The sequence below is a fragment of the Schistocerca americana genome, chromosome 11 (assembly GCF_021461395.2).
Source record: "Schistocerca americana isolate TAMUIC-IGC-003095 chromosome 11, iqSchAmer2.1, whole genome shotgun sequence".
Classification (NCBI taxonomy): domain Eukaryota; kingdom Metazoa; phylum Arthropoda; class Insecta; order Orthoptera; family Acrididae; genus Schistocerca; species Schistocerca americana.
In genome coordinates this window covers 59,351,570-59,373,182 of record NC_060129.1, presented here as the reverse complement: position 1 = coordinate 59,373,182, position 21,613 = coordinate 59,351,570, and the positions used below count along the sequence as shown (strand labels likewise).

The window sequence follows — 21,613 nt, the reverse complement described above, 5'->3', positions numbered from 1 at the left end:
TCTTTCTTTTTCTTTTTTTTTTTTAACATGGTCAGTTTAATGTGACTATTACTCCTTAGCTTACCAGGTCATTCTTTTATCACACTCTTCCCAGGTGAAGTGTGACAGACTGCTGTATTTAAATATCCATAAAAATTACATTCAGCAATTTCAGTGAAACAGTTAACTTTTTATGTAAAAGATTACACTAATACCTCACAAAAATATATTCAAATAAATTTTAAAGTTTATTTTTAACTAAAAAGGAGTGTATAAACAGGAAACTGCACATAATGAACATAATATTACATGATGATGGTAATGCTATGAAAACGCAAATACCTTGCAGTCTAAATTTTACTTTTTTAGTTTTTATTGTTTGTTATACATGGAATAATAAAAATATAAGAAACTCCCATAAAACATTGAAAAATAAAAACTACACTAGTACTTTTTGGTTTTTAATTTCTTCCTTAGACGTTTTCTTTACACTCGCTGGAAATTGTTGTAGGGATTTCAAGTTAGATTGTTAGATTGGCCCCTTGCAACAACGGCAAATATAAGACGTCTCACTCTACTTTTTTGGGTCGCTGGTGGAGCATGTTTTACGTTTTTCCAACCTTTCTACAACGACGTTCACTCTTTCTTTACACCCAAAACGGTGAATGGGTGCGTGAAATTACCGGGATACGTGATAGAGTTGACTCGCTTTTTATCTGTAGTATTACCAATGAGTTTGCAAGCTTCTTCAAAAAATTAAAGCGACTCATCTGAATATTGTTTTTGTAGGAATTGTGAAGGACAAACACATTCACCTCACTTACGACCAACGTGTTCAGAAACAATGTCATTGGCCATTATTGGAAGAGGCTTTGACCATCAGCGATATTTGTTTCATCCCATATATTTCTAGCAAAACTTGTAGCTAAAGATTCAGTCTCTACGCTTCTTTCTCCGTCACCTTGATCACTTGTTTCATTCAAGGAATTCACAGGCAGAAAAAAAAAATTCTTCACTTTGGCACTGTTCCTGTTCTGAATTATGTTCACTTTAAATTTCGTTGTCACTGTCTGAGCCAACATCACTTTCTAAACTGTCCTCAGACCATTTTAAAACAGTGTACTCAATGTCAGAGTCTGTAATGTGAACAGCAGACGAAGACCTGGCTACTGAATCCGTAATGCAAATGCTGTCTCAGAGACTGCTAGTGTAATTGAAGCAGTAATAATATAGTTGCACGCCATGTTCAAGTGGGTACTGACGAGAGAAACCACGGCAGTTTCCGGAAGGAACGGGTAAACAGCGCTGTAATTTCCTACTCCACCATCATGCATTAGCAAAGTGTAAGAATGAACCCTAGGGGTCTGTGAGACAGGACTTGGAATGTTAAGGGTTAAAACTCTTCAAACCAGCCGTGAAGTGGCCGCCATCGATATCCGAACTTTAGGGCCGATGTATCGTAATACGCTTTGATATGCACAGCTCTGTATTGATGTTGCAGGGGTTCACTTTGAGCGTCTTCTATAAATGTATTTTTCACTGTAAATAAATCGTAAGTTCAATTGAGCCCGTCACTTCTGTAATTTCACTGCATTTCGTTGATGCTCACATGGGCTACTTTTATCTGCGACACCCACGATATGTCGGCATTGCGGCTGTTAGGGGCAATGCGTTCAGAACAAAGTGTTTCGAATCATATGATTCGTTGCTCAGAAAAATGCAGCAGAGAGACGTGAAGGATTGAAGGATGATGGCTATAAAAAATTTAATTAATGCAAAGGTACGAGTATAAGTACATTATATATTAAGATATTTATCTTTTCCTACATTACCCGAATATAATGCCTAAGTGCTCGTATCATTGCATGGCACGTTCACATAACTACACTACTGGCCATTAAAATTGCTACACCACGAACATGAAGTGCTCCAGACGCGAAATTTAACCCACAGGAAGAAGATGCTGTGATATGCAAATGATTACCTTTTCAGAGCATTCACACAAGGTTGGCGTCGGTGGCACACCTACAACGTGGTGACATGAGGAAAGTTTCTAACTGATTTCTCATACACAAACAGCAGTTGGCCGGCGTTGCCTGGTGAAACGTTGTTGTGGTGCCTAGTGTAAGGAGGCGAAATGCGTACCATCACGTTTCCGACTTTGATGGAGGTCGGATTGTAGCCTATCGCGATTGCGGTTGAGGTTTATCGTAACGTGACATTGCTGCCCGCGTTGGTCGAGATCCAATGACTGTTAGCAGAATATGGAATCGGTGGGTTCAGGAGGGTAATGCGGAACGCCGTGTTGTATCCCAACGGCCTCGTATCACTTGCAGTCGAGATGACAGGCATCTTATCCGCATGGCTGTAACGGATCGTGCAGCCACGTCTCGATCCCTGAGTCAACAGATGGGGACGTTTGCAAGACAACAACCATCTGCACGAACAGTTCGACGACGTTTGCAGCAGCACGGACTATCAGCTCGGAGATTGTGACTGCGGTTACCCTTGACGCTGCATCACAGACAGGAGCGCCTGCGATGGTGTACTCAACGACTAAACTGGGTGCACGAATGTCAAAACGTCATTTTTTCGGATGAATCCAGGTTCTGTTTACAGCATCATGATGGTCGCATCCGCGTTTGGCGTCATCGCGGTGAACGCACATTGGAAGCGTGTATTCTTCATCGCCATACTGGCGTATCACCCGGCGTGATGGTATGGGGTGCCATTGGTTACACGTCTCGGTCACCTCTTGTTCGCATTAACAGCACTTTGAACAGTGGACGTTACATTTCAGATGTGTGACGACCCGTGGCTCTACCCTTCATTCGATCCCTGCGAAACCCTACATTTCAGAAGGATAATGCACGACCGCATGTTGCAGGTCCTGTACGGGCCTTACTGGATACAGAAAATGTTCGACTGCTGCCCTGGCCAGCACATTCTCCAGATCTTTCATCAGCTGAAAACTTCTGGTCAATGGTGGCCGAGCAACTGGCTCGTCACAATACGCCAGTCACTACTCTTGATGAACTGTGGTATCGTGTTGAAGCTGCATGGGCAGCTGTACCTGTACACGCCATCCAAGCTCTGTTTGACTCAATGCCCAGGCGTGTCAAGGCCGTTATTACGGCCAGAGGTGGTTGTTCTGGGTACTGATTTCTCAGGATCTATGCAACCAAACTACGTGAAAATGTAATCACATGTCAGTTCTAGTATAATATATTTGTTCTTGGTGTAGCAATTTTAATGGCCAGTAGTTATGTCTCAGACAATGTGAGGTAAAACTGTACTTGTAAATTTAAAGTCTTGGAAAGATTGGTAGCGGGAAGGTATCATAGCGTAACAGGTACGCGGAACTGTGTCACCCGTTTGGAATCCTAATTCCGTTTCTCGAAGAGTACTCTACGGCATTGCCCCCTACCTAGCTAGCATTAATCGCGAATCCCTCGTCCAGAGCAAAGTCCCAACCGACTGGAAGAAAGCGCAGGGGGCTGCTGTATAAAAGGAGGGTAAATAAACGGACCCTCAAAATTACAGACCAAAATCCTTAACAGTGATTTGCTGCAGAATCCTTGAACACATTCTCAGTTAGAATTCAATCAATTTTCTTGAGACGGAGAATCTTATGTTCACCAATCAGCATGCCCGTTTCTCACATGATATACTGAGAACTACGGATGAAGGGCAACAGGCAGATTCCTTATTTCTAGATTTCCGGAAAGCGTTTGACTCGGTGCCCCATTGCATGCTGTTAAAAGAAGGTACGAGCGTGTGAAATAGATTGACAGATACGTGAGTGGCTCGAAGGCTTCTTAAGTTACAGAACCAGTATGTTGTCCTCGACGGCGAGTGTTCATCATCGTCAGGAGCGCCCCAGGGACGTGTGATAGGACCGCTGCTGTTCTCTATATAGAAAAATGACTTGCCGCACAGGGTGGGCAGCAGTCTGCGGTTGTTTGCTGATGATGCTGTAGTGTACGGAGGTGTGGAAGTTGGGTGACTGTATGAGGATAGAGTTGACTTAAAGTTTCTGGATGGTGTGATGAATGACAGCTACGTCTGAATGTAGAAAAACGTAAGTTAATGCGGATGAGTAGCAAAACCAACCCAGAATGTTCGGAAACAGCATTAGTAGTGTAATGCTTTACTCAGTCACGACGTTTGAATATCTGGGCGTAACGTTGCAAAGCGATAGGAAAGGAACTAGCACGTGAAGATTATCGTAGGGAAGGTCGACTTCGGTTTATTGGGAGAATTTTAGGAAAGTGTGGTTGATCTGTAAAGAAGACTGCGTATAGGACGCTAGCGATAACTATTCTTGAGTACTGCTGGAGTATTTCGGATCCGTATCAGGTCGGATCCTTTTTTTTTTAAAAAAAAAAAAAGAAAGAAAAAAAATTCAGAGGCGGGATGCTAGGTTTGTTATTGGTACGTTCAAACAAAATTTAAATGTTAGGGAGATACTTGAGAAACTCAAATGGGAATTCCTGGAGGGAATGCAGCGTTCTTTTCGACAAACACTATTGAGAAAATTTTGAGAACCGACATTTAAAGCTGACTGCCGAATGATTCTACTGCCACGAACATGCATTGAGTGTAATGTCCACGAAGATAAGACCAGTTAAGTTAGGGCCCATACGATCGCATGTAGATAGTCGTTTTTCCCTTGCTCTGTTTGCTAGTGGAACAGGAAAGGAAATGACTAGTAGTGGTGGGGAGTTACCTCCGCCAAGCACCGTATGGTGAATTTCAGAAATGATTTAGATGTATAATTTTGTTTTCTGATGATGGAGATATTGGCGTTCGCAAGGAATTTATCTGCAGGGGGAGGGAGAGAGGGGGGACAAGTGCCTGTCAATGGAAATAATAATTTTCAGTAATGTATTAAATATTGGACCCTCAACACACAAAAACTTAGATAATCATTGGTTTTTTGTTTTAAACTCAATTCTCTACATAAGTTTGCGTCAGCGGTCTTCAACGCTCCTTGACCAAATTTTTCATCCACCTTTTTCTGCTTGCAAGAAATTAGAGCATTAGGGGATGACAATTAATTACAGGAAGGTTTTTGTTTAAAATTTGCAGCTCCCCTCCTGTCTTGGTGAGATTTCACCAAAACCCACCAAGATGGGAGGGGAGCTGGTCGGGTAAAAATATGTAAAAATAAATGTTGAAAATTTGTTTTTTAAACATTCATTATAACAATTTTATAAAACTAATTTTTTTATTTGTAAAGTGTACTAAAAAGCGATTTTAACAAGTGATTAAAACACATTTTTCTCACTTGTTAAAAACACTTTATTTTACATATGCCGACCCTGAGTATTATTCGGAAGGACAGACACAGACGAAGGAAGAAAATGGCTCCACGAAAACAGTATTAACCGTTTCGACGGAACCCTAGAAAAATTGATCTTTTATTGATATAATATATATTCATTAAATGTTACTGAAGCTCTACTTCCTTTGCAGATAAAAGACAACATTGTTTGTACCTTGCAGGTCAAATTCAGCTTAGCTTCCTTCCACAAACGATTAATATCTTGCTCACACGTTTGTTCCGACTTGTCGGCGTGTCGCTTAACATACGCACTGTAAAAGTTTTGATACAAATCCATGTCGAGCTCAATAACTTGAGGTTTATATGCGTTTCGTAACATCACGATGGACTCTCTGACTGACATGGAGTGATTCCGACTGACATGACTGAATGAACTCTAGTGCTCGTGACTACTTGTTTGAAATCGGGAAATCTCAGGCATGCACGCGTGTAAAGCATTCAGGGCGGATCAGAGAGGTCATAAAGGCTGGGGGCCACTTCAACAGACGCCGCGCCCAACGACTCATCGTGCTTTTGTTAGCTGTCACATTTCTGTAGACGTAGTGCAACCGCCGATCTCTGCTCGGAACTCACCTCTGTTATAGACGCCACGTTACAGCCGACGTATAGCAGTGCCAACTGTCGGAACTTCATCAAACTATGGGGGCTGAAGCGGGAACATTCGACGATGTCCCACAACAAATTCCGCATTTTCTCAACCGAAATTTGCCGTGAAAAAAGAATGCGTTGCGTTGCTTATTAAACGCCCCACCCATATTCTCTGAATTTAGAAGTTGGCATGGGATTTTCATTGCTCCTTCCTCCCCCCCCCCCCCCTCCCACTTCCCCCCCTCTCCCCCCACCCTCTGACCCCCAGTCCCACAACCCTCTAAATGAAATTTGGTGAGATTTTGCTGGGCCCCTCCTCTGTTTTGAACTTAAGTAATTAGCGGACGTCCCTTTATCACAACAGCAGCGCCTTAATCGCCTATCATTCCGCATCAAAGTGTTATTGCACAATACAGCGTCAATCAAAAAGGATGTAACAACTTTGGAATGATATAGAAATTTATTGCAGTAACTTACAGAATCGCTAGATGTGTCATTTTGTAGCCAAAAACCTTAAGTTTTATGTGATTGCAGACTTTCAAAAATATCGTTCAAATGGCTCTGAGCACTATGGGACTTAACATCTGAGGTCATCAGTCCCCTAGACTTAGAACTACTTAAACCTAACTAACCTAAGGACATCACACACATCCATGTCCGAGGCAGGATTCGAACCTGCGACCGTAGCAGCAGCACGGTTTCGGACTGAAGCGCCTAGAACCGCTGGGCCACAGCTGCCGGCGGGCTGACCAGCACTTCCGACCATATGAACAAAAACAAAATTGAATCGATTCATGGATCCCCACAAAAGACGCCCAGTTCTTCCGACACGGGATTCGTATGCTATCCGAAAGACGGGAGAATGTAGTGTCCAGTGATGGGCAATACTCTGAATCATAATTTTTTTGTAAGTTTTTCACAATAAGGCCCCGAACTTGCGCTGGATGGTGACAGCTCCTAGCATTGAGATATAGGTTCGTATGTGTTTCCTTCCTGTATACCGAATGTCCCAGCGTGCCTCCTGCCTTTCTAGTAACCAGGATGTTCATGAAGGGTAGGCTTCCGTTTTTCTCTATCTCCATGGTAATCTTGATGTTTTCATGTATACCGCTGAGGTGCTGCAGGAGCTCAAGTGGTTTATCTTTACCATGTGGCCAGACCACAAGGGTGTCATCCACATATCTGTAAACTGCTTTCGGTTTCACTGGAGCCGTGTCCAATGCTCCCTCCTCGAAATATTCCATGTGTAGGTTAGCCATGCTTGGTGCGTCCCACTCCATACACAGGAGTGCCAGTGTGGTGCACAGTTAAAATGGCTGCTTTCACCAATGCGGAGCTTGCTCACTGTGTATTTTGGTTCCATGAAACGAATTCTGCATCAGCTGTTCGGCGTAAACTTCGTATCACTGCCATGGTGAACGCCCACAATGCAGAATAAGAAAACTAAAACTCTGTCCAAACAGGCCATGAATGGCCACCGGTACCGACCGGCCGCCGTGTCATCCTCAGACCATAAGCAACTCAGAAGGCAGATACGGAGAGGCATGTGGTCAGCACACAGCTCTCCTGGCTGTATGTCAGTTTACGAGACGAGAGGCGGTACTCCTCAATGAAGTAGCTCCTCAGTTTGCCTCACAAGGGCTGAGTGCAGCCCTCTTCCCAACAGCGCTCAGCAGACCGAGTCCGACAGCCCAGTCCGACAGCGCTTTAACTTCGGTGATCTGATAGGAACCGTTGTCACCACTGTGTCAACGGTTGAACAATTTGATACAGCAAAAATCCACATTCAATCCTGGAACACGTTCATGACAGCCCCAAAGTTAAAGTGTTTTGTGCTGTTAGCAAACTGAAAGTGTACAGCCCTTTCTCCTTCATGGAGAAAACTGTCGCTGGCATTGTGTGTCTGGATGTGCTCGAAAACGTTTAATTTCACAAGTCGATGAAGATGATAGAGACGGGATGGTTTACTGCTAGCAAGACGGTGCACCACCTCATCTCCTCATGGAAGTTCGAGGTTTCTCCGATTATCACTTCACAGGTCGGTGAACTGGCTGTAAAGGGCCACTGGATTTCTTTCTCTAGTGTTTCCTTAAGGACTATGGATATGTTACTCCCCTGCTTGGTGATGCTTGGAGAGATCTCTATAGCCAAAAGACCTGTAGGACGTCCTGTATTGAGGTCCAAGGACTCCTGTAAACGAGATATGGAGAGCTTTGGAATCGACACAAACAGATGGGAGGCACGGGCTAGCATGAGACCAGAGTGGCGTGATGATATATCATCTGGAATGTCGAAGCATGATGAAGGTTTGTTAGACAGATTAAGGCAGAAAAAGCTTCACAATGCTACCACTGCTCCCGCCTCAGCAGCCAGATGCACTTGTGACAATTGCGGCAAGAGATGCCGTGCTGCCACTGGCTTGACAAGTCATATGAAAAAATACAACCCATAAACACACAGACACTGCAACAATCATCTACCAAGATGTCGTGGCCGGGAAGATATTGATTACTGGTGGGATGTCTGCCACATTGCAGATGGTAGTTACATCGAACCAAAATGACACTTGACACTTTTATGTCAAACTTAAAGTTGCTTGCTACAAAATGACACATCTACCGATTCTGTAAGCTATCCCAACAAATCTTCTGGTAAACCTTCCGGGACGTAAGGTCGTGGTCCATGAAACTCTTCAGCTCCTAACGTTTCGTCCAGAGCTGCGCTGGACATCTTCAGAGGGGTGTTTCTCCTCCGGTGAGTCTTGCCGACTGAAGATATCCAGCGCAGCTCTGGACGAAATTTTAGGAGCTGAAGAGTTTCATGGACCACGACCTTACATCCCGGAAGGTTTACCAGAAGATATGTCATCCGGTCGTGAAAGCTTTCATACTATCCCAACAAACTTCTTTTGTACAATGTAAAGTTGTACAGTCGTAAAGACCTCTTAGACGCACCCTGTATAATTGATAATGATAGTACCCCAGCGTCTTCTTCACGTCACCTAGATGTCTTGTGTGCAGGTCACGCAGGAGATGTACCACATACTGCACGCCAAGGGCTACCCACTCACCTGCCGCGGCACCATCAAGGTTAAGGGCAAGGGCGAGATGGTCACCTACTTCCTCAATGGGTACGCCACCACGCCGGCGCCGTCGACGCCAGCGTCATCAGAGCCGCCGCCGGCGCCCAGTGGTGACGGTAACAGCGGTGGAGTGTCCGAGAGCTAGGTAGGTACTGCGAGCAGCCGCCTCCTCTCACCTGGTCATCGTGTTCCCTAGAAGCCACCTACAAGAACAACTTCAATTGTTGGGCAGCACGTCATGGCACTCGCTAACAAAACAGGAAACAACACACAAAAACGGGGTTCCGTGCAGGATATTAACAATATAGACGACTCGAGCCAGCTATGAAAGCCTACCTAAGATATGTTTCTAACATTCTGTTCGTCCATCATCTAAGTCCGTCCTATTCTCAGGCTGGATGTGGACAGGTAGGCGACGCGATATTCACACACACTGTTTACTTCATTGGTTTCTGGTGTCCTCAATACCCCTCCTCACACTACTACATCAAGTCGTTGTTTTACGTTCGTACCAAAAACCTCTAAAAGTTCTTGACCATTTTCCATCATATTTTTATACGATACTGTAATGAACATTGTGACGGACATAGGCTGTTTTTAATGTATATGATACCTAACTATACCGGGTGATCAAAAAGTCAGTATGAATTTGAAAACTTAATAAACCACGGGATAATGTAGATAGACAGGTAAAAACTGATACACATGCTTAGAATGACATGGGGTTTTATTAGACCCAAAAAAAACAAAGTTCACAAAATGTCCGTCAGATGGCGCTGGACAGCAAAACGTCAGTGACTGCGCATGACAATCGTGTATAAAAGGAGCTGTAATGAGAGAGAGAATCATGCCGCTGCCATCAGCCCCCATCCACCTTCTCCAGTTTGCCGATGACACCGCCTTCCTTGCCCTTGCCCCCACCCTACAGCGCTCCCACCTCCTCCAATCCCATCTTGACCGGTTCACCGCTTGGTGCAACCAGTGGTTGCTCAAGGTCAGTCCCTCCAAAACCCAGGCGATCATTGTAGGCAAAACCACCCCTTCCTTCCGCCTCCTTGATTTCTATCTCACCATCTATGGCCGTCCTATCGCCCTCACTCCCACCCTTAAGTACCTTGGCGTCACCCTCGACCATCGCCTCTCCTGGACTCCCCACCTCCGGACAATCCAAGCCAAGGCACGCTCCCGCCTCAGTCTCCTCAAGCTCCTCTCTGGCCGTACGTGGGGTCTGGACCCCTCCACCATCCTCCACACCTGTAAGTTCCTCATCCACCCTATCCTTTGTTATGCCCATCCGGCTTGGATCTCCGCCCCCCCCCTACCTTTTATAAATCCCTCCAAATCCTTGAACGTCATGCTCTCCGCCTCGCCTATCGCATCCGTCTCCCCTCCCCCACGCGGATCCTGTACAATCTCATCCCCTTCCACCACCTCCTCCTTTTCCTTGAAAGGATACGGATCCTGTACACCTCCCGCAAACTCGATCCTCCTCACCCGCTCGTCTCCCTGATCCTCTCCCACCCCCGCCCGCTGCCGCGCCTGTATTCGCACGTCCCACCCGGTCTCCATCTCTCCACCCTCCTTACCCTCTCCCAAGGTGGCTTCCGCCAGCTCCCCCTCCCTGATGATGTCCTCCTCCCCTCCATCTACCCCTCCTATCAACTTTGACCCTGCCCCACCCCCCACTTCCGGTGTCCTTTCCTTTGAGCACCCTCCCTCCCTTCTCTTCCCTTCCCTTCTCTTTCCTTTTCCCACGTCCCCTCCCTCCACCCCTCTTCCCCCGGGTTTCCCCTCCCCCTTCCTCCCTCCCCCCTTTCTCCCCTGCCCGTGGCATCTCTGCTCTCCCCTCTCGCTCTCCCACTCCCCTTCCTCCTCCTCCTCTCTTGGCAGGTCCCCGGCCTCGCACACGCATAGTGAACATTCGCACGCCGGAGATCATCGACATCAGTATCTTGTGTGTGTGCTTTGTTTTGTGTTTCGTGCAGTTACGACTCCACTGTTCACATGTGCCATCGCCGTTCTCCGTGTTTTGTGCGCCGTGTCCACATGTGTTAGTGTTTTTATCGTCCAACGTGAACGGCTTCATGTTTATTGTTTTTTTGTATCTCCGTTTTTTGCCCGCCGTTTTGTGTATTGTCTTTATCACCTCTATGTCCTGTTATTGTTCCACTTAAGGCTGAAGAGCAGCATAATGTGCTGCTGCCAGCCCCCCTGTATAGGTGATTAAAATTACAATAAAGGAAAAAAAAAAGAGGGAGAATCAGATGCGCCAGCAGTCGCAGCATGTTGACGTTACCTGAAAAGGCGCTTTTAGTGAAGCTGTATTATCGGAATGGGGAATGTGCTAGTTCAGCGTTACGATCCTATCGCCATAGGAAGGGGATTCGAACGGGTAAAGGTCCGTTGAAAAATGCAGCTATGGCGAGAATGAATTGGAAGTTCGAAGCCACGGGTTGTTTGGACGATAGACCCAGTAGTGGCCGATCGAGCACAAGGCGTAATGCTGCTGAGACAGTTCAGGAAGAAATGGAAACTGTAGCGGGTTCGTCTATGCACGGGGAAACCAGCGCTCGTGCAGTCGCACGTCGCACCGGCATTCCATACACTACTGTTTGGTTGGCACTGAGGCGTACCCTCCGATGCTATCCGCACAAAATCCATCGGCATCATGAACTGTTACCTGGCGATTTGGTGAAGTGGAGGGCATTTGTGGTGTGGGCGTTTCAGAAGATGGCGGAAGATGACGATTGGTTGAGTAACGTGTTGTGGACCGACGAAGCTCATTTCACGCTCCGAGGGTCTGTCAACGCCCACAACTGCAGAATTTGGGCTACCGAAAATCCTGGAACTGTCGTGGAAACTCCATTCCACGACGAGAAAGTCACGGTATGGGTCGGATTTACCACATCTACCGTTAGCGGGCCTTTTTTCTTCGAGGAAATGCGTGATTCTGGTTTTGTAATCGCTACCGTGACGGGTGAGAGGTATGCCGATATGTTGCAGAATCGCATCATCCCCAGCCTGGCTGATAAACACCTGCTGGAACGTACGATGTTTATGCAGGATGGTGCTCCACCCCATAGTGCTAGACGCGTGAAAGATCTCTTGCGCGCGTCGTTTGGTGATGATCGTGTGCTCAGCCGCCACTTTCGTCACGCTTGGCCTCCCAGGTCCCCAGACCTCAGTCCGTACGATTATTGGCTTTGGGGTTACCTGAAGTCGCAAGTGTATCGTGATCGACCGACATCTCTAGGGATGCTGAAAGACAACATCCGACGCTAATGCCTCACCATAACTCCGGACATGTTTTACAGTGCTGTTCACAACATTATTCCTCGACTACAGCTATTGTTGAGGAATGATGGTGGACATATTGAGCATTTCCTGTAAAGAAGATCAGCTTTTCTTTGTCTTACTTTGTTATGCTTATTATTGCTATTCTGATCAGATGAAGAGCCATCTCTCGGATATTTTTTGAACTTTTGTAATTTTCGTTTTTTGTTCTAATAAAACCTCATGTCATTCCAATCATGTGTGTCAATTTGTACCTCTCTATCTACATTATTCCGTGATTTATTCAGTTTTCAAATTTATACTGACTTTTTGATCACCCGGTATATGTAATAGACGCTAATGGAAAAAATTGTAGTACCAAAATATTATTCATGTAGACTTACAATGCCCTCAGCGGCATTTTAGCTAGAGGGAAGTACTTCTCTGGTCGGTGTATCGCTAACCTGGTGTCTTGGTGCTTCGGTTATCCCTCGTCGCACAGTAGTATCGCTCAGGCGCCAGGTTCCGTGTAGGTTTTGATCCTGCTGAAGTGGAGTGTTTCGGGATGCCAATTGTTAAATGTCAACAACGTTTTGTACTGCACTCGTTTTAATAAAGACACGTCACAGGATTTGCAATATGGCGGCTCTGGGCTACGCCGTTACATTCAGCCCTTTACAACACATTAACACAGTTCTCACTTTCCATACTCTTGATAGACACTGCCCACGACACGTGGCGTTCTGATAACTAATACCTTCACTTTATATCTTGTTTAATAGCCGGAATATTTACTCGCGACCGTTCTTTCAGAGCCGCCCCCGGTTACTCGACCGTGCGTTTTGAGTGGCGCCTCGCTGCAAACTCGCCCTGTCTTGGCGAATGACAACCCCTCCTTTCTCCCTCAGCCAATAGGAACACCTCACTCGTTTCATATATATATACACTGCTGGCCACCGTAAATGCAACACCCTGAAGTAAGCATCCGAATCAAGTGAAATTTACACCATGGGTTTGCAGCGATGATATATGCAACTGATTAGAATTTCAGCGCAGACGCACATCACGCGCGCCTGTGGCGCCACCTCATAGCGCCATTTAAGGCTTGGCGATTTCGACGAGTGTACGTTCGGCACGTGTGATTACCTTGTGGTTGTTTCACAAGACGATCAGTTATGCCTCGTAGACAACAGCGAACATCTTTTCATCAAGTATCCGAGTTCGACAGAGGAATGATAGTGGCTTACCGAGATTGTGGATTATCATACAGAGAAATCGCTAGTCGTGTTGGACGAAACCAAACAACTGTAATGCGGATATGTGACCGTTGGATGCAGGAGGGTACGACGGACCGACGTGGTCGATCGCATTCACCTCGGTGCACCACTGCACGTGCTGATAGGCAAATTGTGCCCGTGGCAGTGACGGATCGCTCAGTGACATCCCGAACCATAGCACAGCACATTGCGTCTGCAACGCATCATCCAGTGTCTGCGCGTACCATTCGACGCCGTTTACAGCAGAGTGGTCTGTCCGCAAGACGTCCATTGCTTCGTCTACCATTGACGCAGAACCACAGACGTCTCCGTCGCCAATGGTGTGATGACAGACGGATGTGGACGGCAGAATGGAATGACGTTGTCTTTACTGACGAGGCACGCTTCTGTCTGCAGCACCACTATGGTCGGATTCGAGTGTGGAGACACCGTGGAGAGAGGATGCTGGACAGCTGCATTATGCACCGCCACACTGGTCTTGCACCGGGTATTATGGTATGGGACGGTATTGGATATTACTCTGGCACGCCTCTAGTACGCATTGCCGGTACTTTAAATCGCCGGCGCTACATATCCGAGGTGCTGGAGCCAGTTGTCCTTCCTTACCTTCAGGGCTCGGCCACAGCCATATTTCAACAGGATAATGCGCGACCACGCGTGGCACGCATTGTCCAAAGGTTCTTCGTCAATAACCAGATTGAATTGCTTCCCTGGCCGGCTCGCTCTCCGGATCTTTCGCCGATAGAAAACATGTGGTCCATGGTTGCTCAACGAGTGACCCAGATTACATCCCCAGCTGCCACACCAGATGATCTTTGGCAACGTGTGGAAGCTGCTTGGGCTGCTGTACCCCAGGAACACATCCAACGTCTCTTTGACTCAATGCCGAGACGTGTGGCAGCGGTGATCTCCAACAATGGCGGCTATTCTGGCTACTGATTCTGGCAGGAACCACATGTCACAGACGTCTGTAAACGTAATCATTTGATACTCGGTCAACATGTTATCTACAAAATAAATCTTGTTGTGCTATCTCTTGTCTTTCTTGGTGTTGCATTTACGGTGGCCAGCAGTGTGTGTGTATATATATATATATATATATATATATATTATATATATATATATATATATATATATATATATATATATATATAAATCATTAATACTCCTTGCTGACGCGTAATTGTCAGATGTACGTGTAGCCTCGCTGCTACCAATTGTATAAATGTGTGTAATGCTTGGCCTAAATACGTGAAGGGAATGCACGTATGCATTACAGAATAATGAAATTTCTGGAATGCATTTGTCTAGGTAACATATTTAAGTGATTAACATAGGAAGATCACTGATTACTGTAACCACGAGATAAGCTATTGCAAATGTGAAATGCTAGCACATTATTAATCGGTGTAACTGCCAGAATGGTGAATGCGAGCATGGAAACGTGCATGCATTGTGTTGTACAGGTGACAGATGTCAGTTCCATGTCTGTTGCATTCGGTGGGGCAATGAAGGGACACTTAATGCTAGGTGTGGATGACAACGGAGTTGTCCTCTGATGATGTCCCATATATGCTTCACTGATGACAAATCTGGTGACTGAGCAGGCCAAGGCAACATGTCGGCACTCCACAGAGCATGTCGGGTTACAAAGCCGGTATGTGGGCGAGCGTTATGCTGTTGGTAAACACCGCCTGGAATGCTGTTCATAAATGGCAGTACAGCAGATCGAATCACCAGACTGACGTACAAATTTGCAGTCAGGGTGCGTGGGATAACCACGAGAGTGCTCCACACAGTCACATGGAACCGCATCCAAGACCATACCTCCGGGTGTAGGCCTATTGTGTCTAGCATGCAGGCAAGTTGGTTACTTGCCCTCAGCCGGCCCCCTTCAAACCAATGTACGGCCCTCATTTGCACTGAGGCACAACCGGCTTCCGTCAGGAAACTCAACAGACCTCCACCCAGCCCTCTAGTGACCTCTCGCTTGAGACCACGGAAGTCGCAAATGGCGGTGGCGTGGGGTCATTGGAATGCACGCTACAGTCCGCTGTGTCACAGTGGTGCCAACTGCTGGCCAAATGGCTGCTGCAGATGCAGTATGATGCGCCAGAGCTATCAGCCGAACACAGTTGACTTCCCTCTCGGTAATCCCACATGGTACTGCGGGGCCCTGTCTTCTTGCGACCACCTCTGGCAGCAATCGTGTACAGAAGCTACATTCCCGCCAAGTCTTTTTTGCAGTACCACAGAAGGCACATCCAGCTTCTTGTAGCCCTTTTGCACAACCTCGTTCAAACACACTGCAGTGTTGATAATGGCGTCTTTGTCGCCTTAGAGGCATTCTTAACATGGACTCAAACGGTTCAAATGGCTCTGAGCACTATGGGACTCAACTGCTGTGGTCATCAGTCTCCTAGAACTTTGAACTACTTAAACCTAACTAACCTAAGGACATCACACACACCCATGCCCGAGGCAGGATTCGAACCTGCGACCGTAGCAGCAGCGCGGCTCCGGACTGGAGTGCCTAGAACCGCACGGCCACCGCGGCCGGCCAACATGGACTCACCACGTCGAGTCTCATAGGTGATTCATACTCACGACCGTTACAGCGTGTATTTAAAGAAAACTTGATTTACATCCTCATATTGCTGCTCCCAGCGCCACTCTTATAGAGCTGGTGTGAAACTTGAATAGACGTCTCCTTTCAGGTGTGGAACCACGTCTACCGACTTTCTTTTATGTCGCAGAACTTCTTCTTGGTGCTGCGATTTTTTTTTTCTATCGGTGTATTAAGGAGCAACGCTGTTATCAAAAATCTCCTTCAGTTCTTGACAGATTTACTTCGAACTTTTACACGTTATTCTAATGAACATTTGGATAGGCACAGGCTGTGTATTTCTTTGATGACTATGTACAGGTTTTCTCGTAACTCTTTCATGATAAACTTTATTTTGCATACATTTGGAAAATAATAGGTCGAAAACTGTCTTCCTTTGTGATAAATAACACTCTATATTTAAACTGAAGGTGGAGGAGGGGAAGGAAACGAAACGAAAGGGATTACTGATGTCAGCTGCTTCGGGACATTACGCAGAAACATCGGCGATGGGTGAAAATGTGTGCCTGGCTGGGTCTCAAACCCAGGACCTCCTGCTTACTGGGCAGGTGTGTTAACGACTGTGCGTTAGCGCAACTGCACCGACTACCTCGGCACGCCTTGCGGGCTGCACACCACCGAGCGTCACCTACCCGCAGCGACTGCCCATTTCCTTCACGGTCGCTACTCTGAGATTCCCGCCAGGGCTCGGATACACTTGTGCAACCGCACTGAAGAAGGCGGACCCATTGTCCACCTAGGCGAATCAATTATACGAATGTATTGCGTCTGTTCTATTCGATGTCTGAAAGAACACCCACCACGTCTGCATATAAATAACACACTTGCACTACCAAAATTGTTAAGTTTCGAAAATTGGTAGAGTGGGTCGCATTTGTCCCACGAAGCTTATTAGATCCATGTTTTCATGAAATCACAGGATTTTTCCGAGCTAGATTTTTAATTTTAGGATGATTTCATCAATCATGGAAAAAAGTTTAACAGATCCATATCAAAACACATTTATTCCAATGAAAACGAAAAACTGAAATACCTCACAAAATTTTTCAGTACAACATTTGAAGATTCCTTTAACATACCCCACATCAATGTTTTCTACATTCTGCGAAGTTTTCTCTGGCATATACGTCCCACTTGATACATAAATAATGTACGAACTAGCAGAACTGCTGAGATATGTATTAAAGTTTCAAAAGAATGTCTGTCATGAAACTTCCTGGCAAGTAAAAACTGCGTGCTTGGCCAAGACTCAAATTCGGGACCTTTGCGTTTCCTGGGGAAGTGCACTAAAGGCTGAGCTCCCGAAGCACGACTCACAACGTCTCCTCACAGCTTTACTCAGTCGGTAGAGCACTTTCTTGCGAAAGGCGAAGGTCCCGAGTCCGAGTCTCTGCCCAACACACAGTCTTAATCTGCCAGGAAGTTTTACATCAGCGCACACTCCGCTGCAGAGAGAAAATTTCATTCTGGAACGTCTGTAATATACAAGAAAACACAATTTGTTGCTTCAGACATTCTTGGAATTGAGAAAATGGTGACTCTATCTGATTTTCGTGCCGGCTCGTTTGATCGCCCACAGCCTTCTATAGATCCACCGCATAGTCCATAGTATTTTTCTCCAAGTTCCGAAAGCATCTCGCTACAGGCTAGCACTACACAGATGTGAGAAGTAGAAGTCCGAAAGGTCGGAACTTCATATTACATTAGTGGGCGATATGTATCCCATATGAACCACATCAACCACCGACTGAGAGACACAAAATGCTGCCCTCTGCTGCCAAAACGAGCAATTGCGATTTCTATCTCGCTGTCAGTTTCGACTGCGATAGGAGGGTATTTAACCCTTTAGACAAATTGTTTCTCCTGTACGTATTTTCTCTTCTTACATACATTTTTCCGACAAAAAATTGCAAACACAACAATATGCTGTTTTCATTCATTCCTCTCTGATAATTTTACAGAAGGGGGGGAAGTAATATTTATGCCTTGCTGGCTTATGATTAGAATACAAGTACTGAATCTGTACTTTGTAAACGCAGCCATTCACAGATTAAAACTATGATAAGTACTGTCACTAAAGCTACTCTCAAAGAGAGACAGAAACTGGACAGGTGTCCCTTTTTTCATTTTTAATTTATACGAGTAGTTCCGTATGATCAAATTCAGGAGTAAATCTCCAAGGGCGTGGAACGTTTCGTTACATAAAATTACAACATAAAAGTAATAATAAATAGGATAAAATGTTTATGAATCCCAAAAAGGCGACAAGCTACAAGTTTATACAAATGCAATCAACAGTGTAACACAGGAAGTAGATTAATTTTTCAAGAACCTCCTCGACAGAACAGAAGTCGTTACCTATGAGGAAACCCTTCAAAAAATGGTTCAAATGGCTCTGAGCACTATGGGACTCAACATCTGTGGTCATCAGTCCCCTAGAACGTAGAACTACTTAAACCTAACTAACGTAAGGACATCAGACACATCCATGCCCGAGGCAGGATTCGAACCTGCGACCGTAGCAGTCCCGCGGTTCCGGACTGAGCGCCTAGAACCGCTACACCACCGCGGCCGGCGAAACTCTTCAGTTTAGGTTTGAAAGCGCTTGGGACACTGCTAAAATTTTTGATATCTTGTGGCAGCTTACCGAAAATAGCTGCAGCAGAATATTGTGTACCTTTCTGCACAAGATAGGAGGAGGTGCAGTCCAAATGCAGATGGATTTCTGCGTAGTATTAACGGAGTGAGAACCGCTAATTCTTGGGAATAAGCTGATACTGTTAGCCAAAAACGACATTAAAGAATGTAAATGTTGAGAGGCCAGTGTCTGAATACCCAGACCAAAGAACAGGGGTCGACAAGAGGTTCGCGAACTTAACACCACTTGTGGTCCGAGCCGCCCGTTTCTGAGGCGAAAACTCCTTTTGAGAATGGGATGTTTTACTCCAAAATATAATACCACATGTCATAATCGAATGAAAATAGGCAAATCAGACTGCTTTTCGAGTCGAACTATCACTTGTTACTGGTACTGCTGTAATATTAAAAACGGCAGCTAACAGTAAAAATGGCAGCATGAAGTTTTTGAACAATGCCCTGAATGTGGGCTTTCCACAACAGCTTACTATCGATCTGAATGCCTAGAAATTTGAACTGTTTAGTCTTACTAATCATATGCCGATTCAGTGTGATTAGCACGTCAGGTTTCTTTGATTTGTGTTTTAGAAGCCGGAAAAACTGAATCTTGCTGCGATTTAGCGTTAGTTTATTTTCTACAAGCCTTTAACTTCTGTCTTGAACTGCAATATTGGAAACAGTGCCAATGTTACACACAACATCCTTTACTACCAAGCTATCGTAATATTTTGTAACCACCTGTAATACTACGAAGCGTATCACACCCCACATGCCAATGATCCAAACCGATTTACCTACTTATTTTAAGCGATTTCAATTCACAATCAAGGTTTCGTTTGCAGTAACAATATAGAAGGTCTAAAGTCAGAGAGAGAGGTAAGAGAACCCAGAGCTGGGAGGAAATGGATGAGGAGATCGTCAGAAAGAGGGGAGGAGAGATGAGGCATAAGGAGAGGGGGAGGCGGAGGAGATGGTCAGAAAATTGGGGGAGAAGAAGTGGAGGGAAGAAGATTAGGATGAATATCCAATTTCCATACATATTCGTATTTAGCAATTGCGAAGCATTGCTGTGCTCACTAGCTATTCCATAACTGCAAAATGAGATTGGATATACCCAGCATCTTCGCTTCACCTTTTCAGAACACTAAACTTTTTGCATTTCTTTCTCCACTTCAGCCACACGACCCCGGAACAAGATATACCTTATAACCTGCACCTTATCCATATCCACTGTGCACCTGTTAACATTGATGCAGCTTCCCTCTAGGCATATCCCATTTGTTTTCCCTCTATCCAGCAGGGAACCATTAATGGTCAGACTGCCTACACTGCGTTTCTCATCCCATTCTGTTTCTGTTTTCTTCCTCCCATATCCCCTACTAACATTATTCTTTTATTTCTCGTCCTTCCTTTTGACCAGTTAACTTCACCATTTTCATTTCTCCATACTGTTGCCACACATCTCTATTAGGTGTCATTACTTTCGTTAAGAACATAGTGAGAAAATTTCGTAACACAGTGTTAATAAGAGCAACATTTCTTACACTCCATGTTCTCATTACTGTCAAGTGGGGTTACTTTCCTCCCCTTTTGGATAGTTTTTCAAACAAAATCATGTAATGCATAGTAGTGCTGTACAATGACTTTTGAAAATGAAGTTAGTCCATTCTAGAACGATATAGAAACCATCTAGCAACACAGAATGATATCAAAGACTTATTTTTGAAATATTATAATCTTTCAAAAATTGGAGCAAAATAGCTGCTGGAGTGGCTTACTTTGTTTCAATTAATATACACTTTAAGACAGTGTAATAGCTTGGGCCAATGTCACCCTCTTTAAAATTTATTGAGTTACCTGATAAGACCATATTAAACCAACATCTATGTACTTTTTGGAATCAGAGAGACAAATACTACAAAAATACAGAGGAACACAACTTTTTGTAATATAAGTTGTAAAAAAAAAGTAACAAACGTGAACAAAATTTAGTGTTTTTGCTATCAAAAAAGAGATCAATGTTTCATTAGGTATGTTGGTGTGTCAAAATGTTACTGACTAAATAAAGAAAATGTTAAGCACAATTCATGACCGTTGACCAACTGTGGAACTGAGAAAATAAATACTAGATTCAACTATATCCTCCCATTTTTTCTGTTTCCTGTCATCCTTAGTTACATCAAAATTCATGGAGATATGTTCCTTCTTTGCAAATAAATGAAAAAACGGTTTGTTTTTGCCATACTCGTTTCGCTTCTTTTGTTTATGAAGCGTCTGCAGTGGCCTGTAATAAATGTTTATTTTTGTATGTACAGCAAGTGCGCTATGCAGTACAAGCATGTTACTATATTACGTGTTCTCATGTTTTCCTCTTGTATTTCAGGTTAGAAAGAACTTCCGCAGCACAAATTTCGTGCATGTAAGTTATTGCTTGAGTTACTTATGATTTCCAATGTTACTAGTCCATTTTTGTGACCCTGCAGATATGTGTACTCGGTCCCCATACTCCAGATGGCCAATTTCCAGTGTCTTTCAATCACGTTTAGTTCAACACTTCACTTGCACTTTTCATTGTGTGTTGAATGTGCGTGTGTGAACTGTGTGTAGTGTTGCCAACTGCCACTGTGTGTTTATGTTTTGTCTTTTGTGTGTGTTGTGTGTGGAGTTTGATATTTGTTCACTTCTTTTTGTGTGTATATGTGTGTGTGTTTTCTTATGTGTGAATGTGTCATTCTTTCTGAGAGTGGATTTTTTTATTTTATTTATTTATTTATTTGATCACACATGTGGACTAGCAACATTGG

The 21,613-nt window shown here is 44.8% G+C and overlaps 1 protein-coding gene across 1 annotated transcript in view; it reads left to right on the top strand.

Moving 5' to 3' along the window:
* The window catches only part of LOC124554047 (adenylate cyclase type 5-like), a 589,866-nt gene that overhangs the window by 565,975 nt on the left and 2,278 nt on the right, over nucleotides 1–21,613 (top strand). Inside the window, exon 20 of the mRNA XM_047128083.1 lies at nucleotides 8,935–9,141. Within this exon, the coding sequence (XP_046984039.1) occupies nucleotides 8,935–9,141 (207 nt within the window). The remainder of the gene's footprint in view (nucleotides 1–8,934; nucleotides 9,142–21,613) is intronic.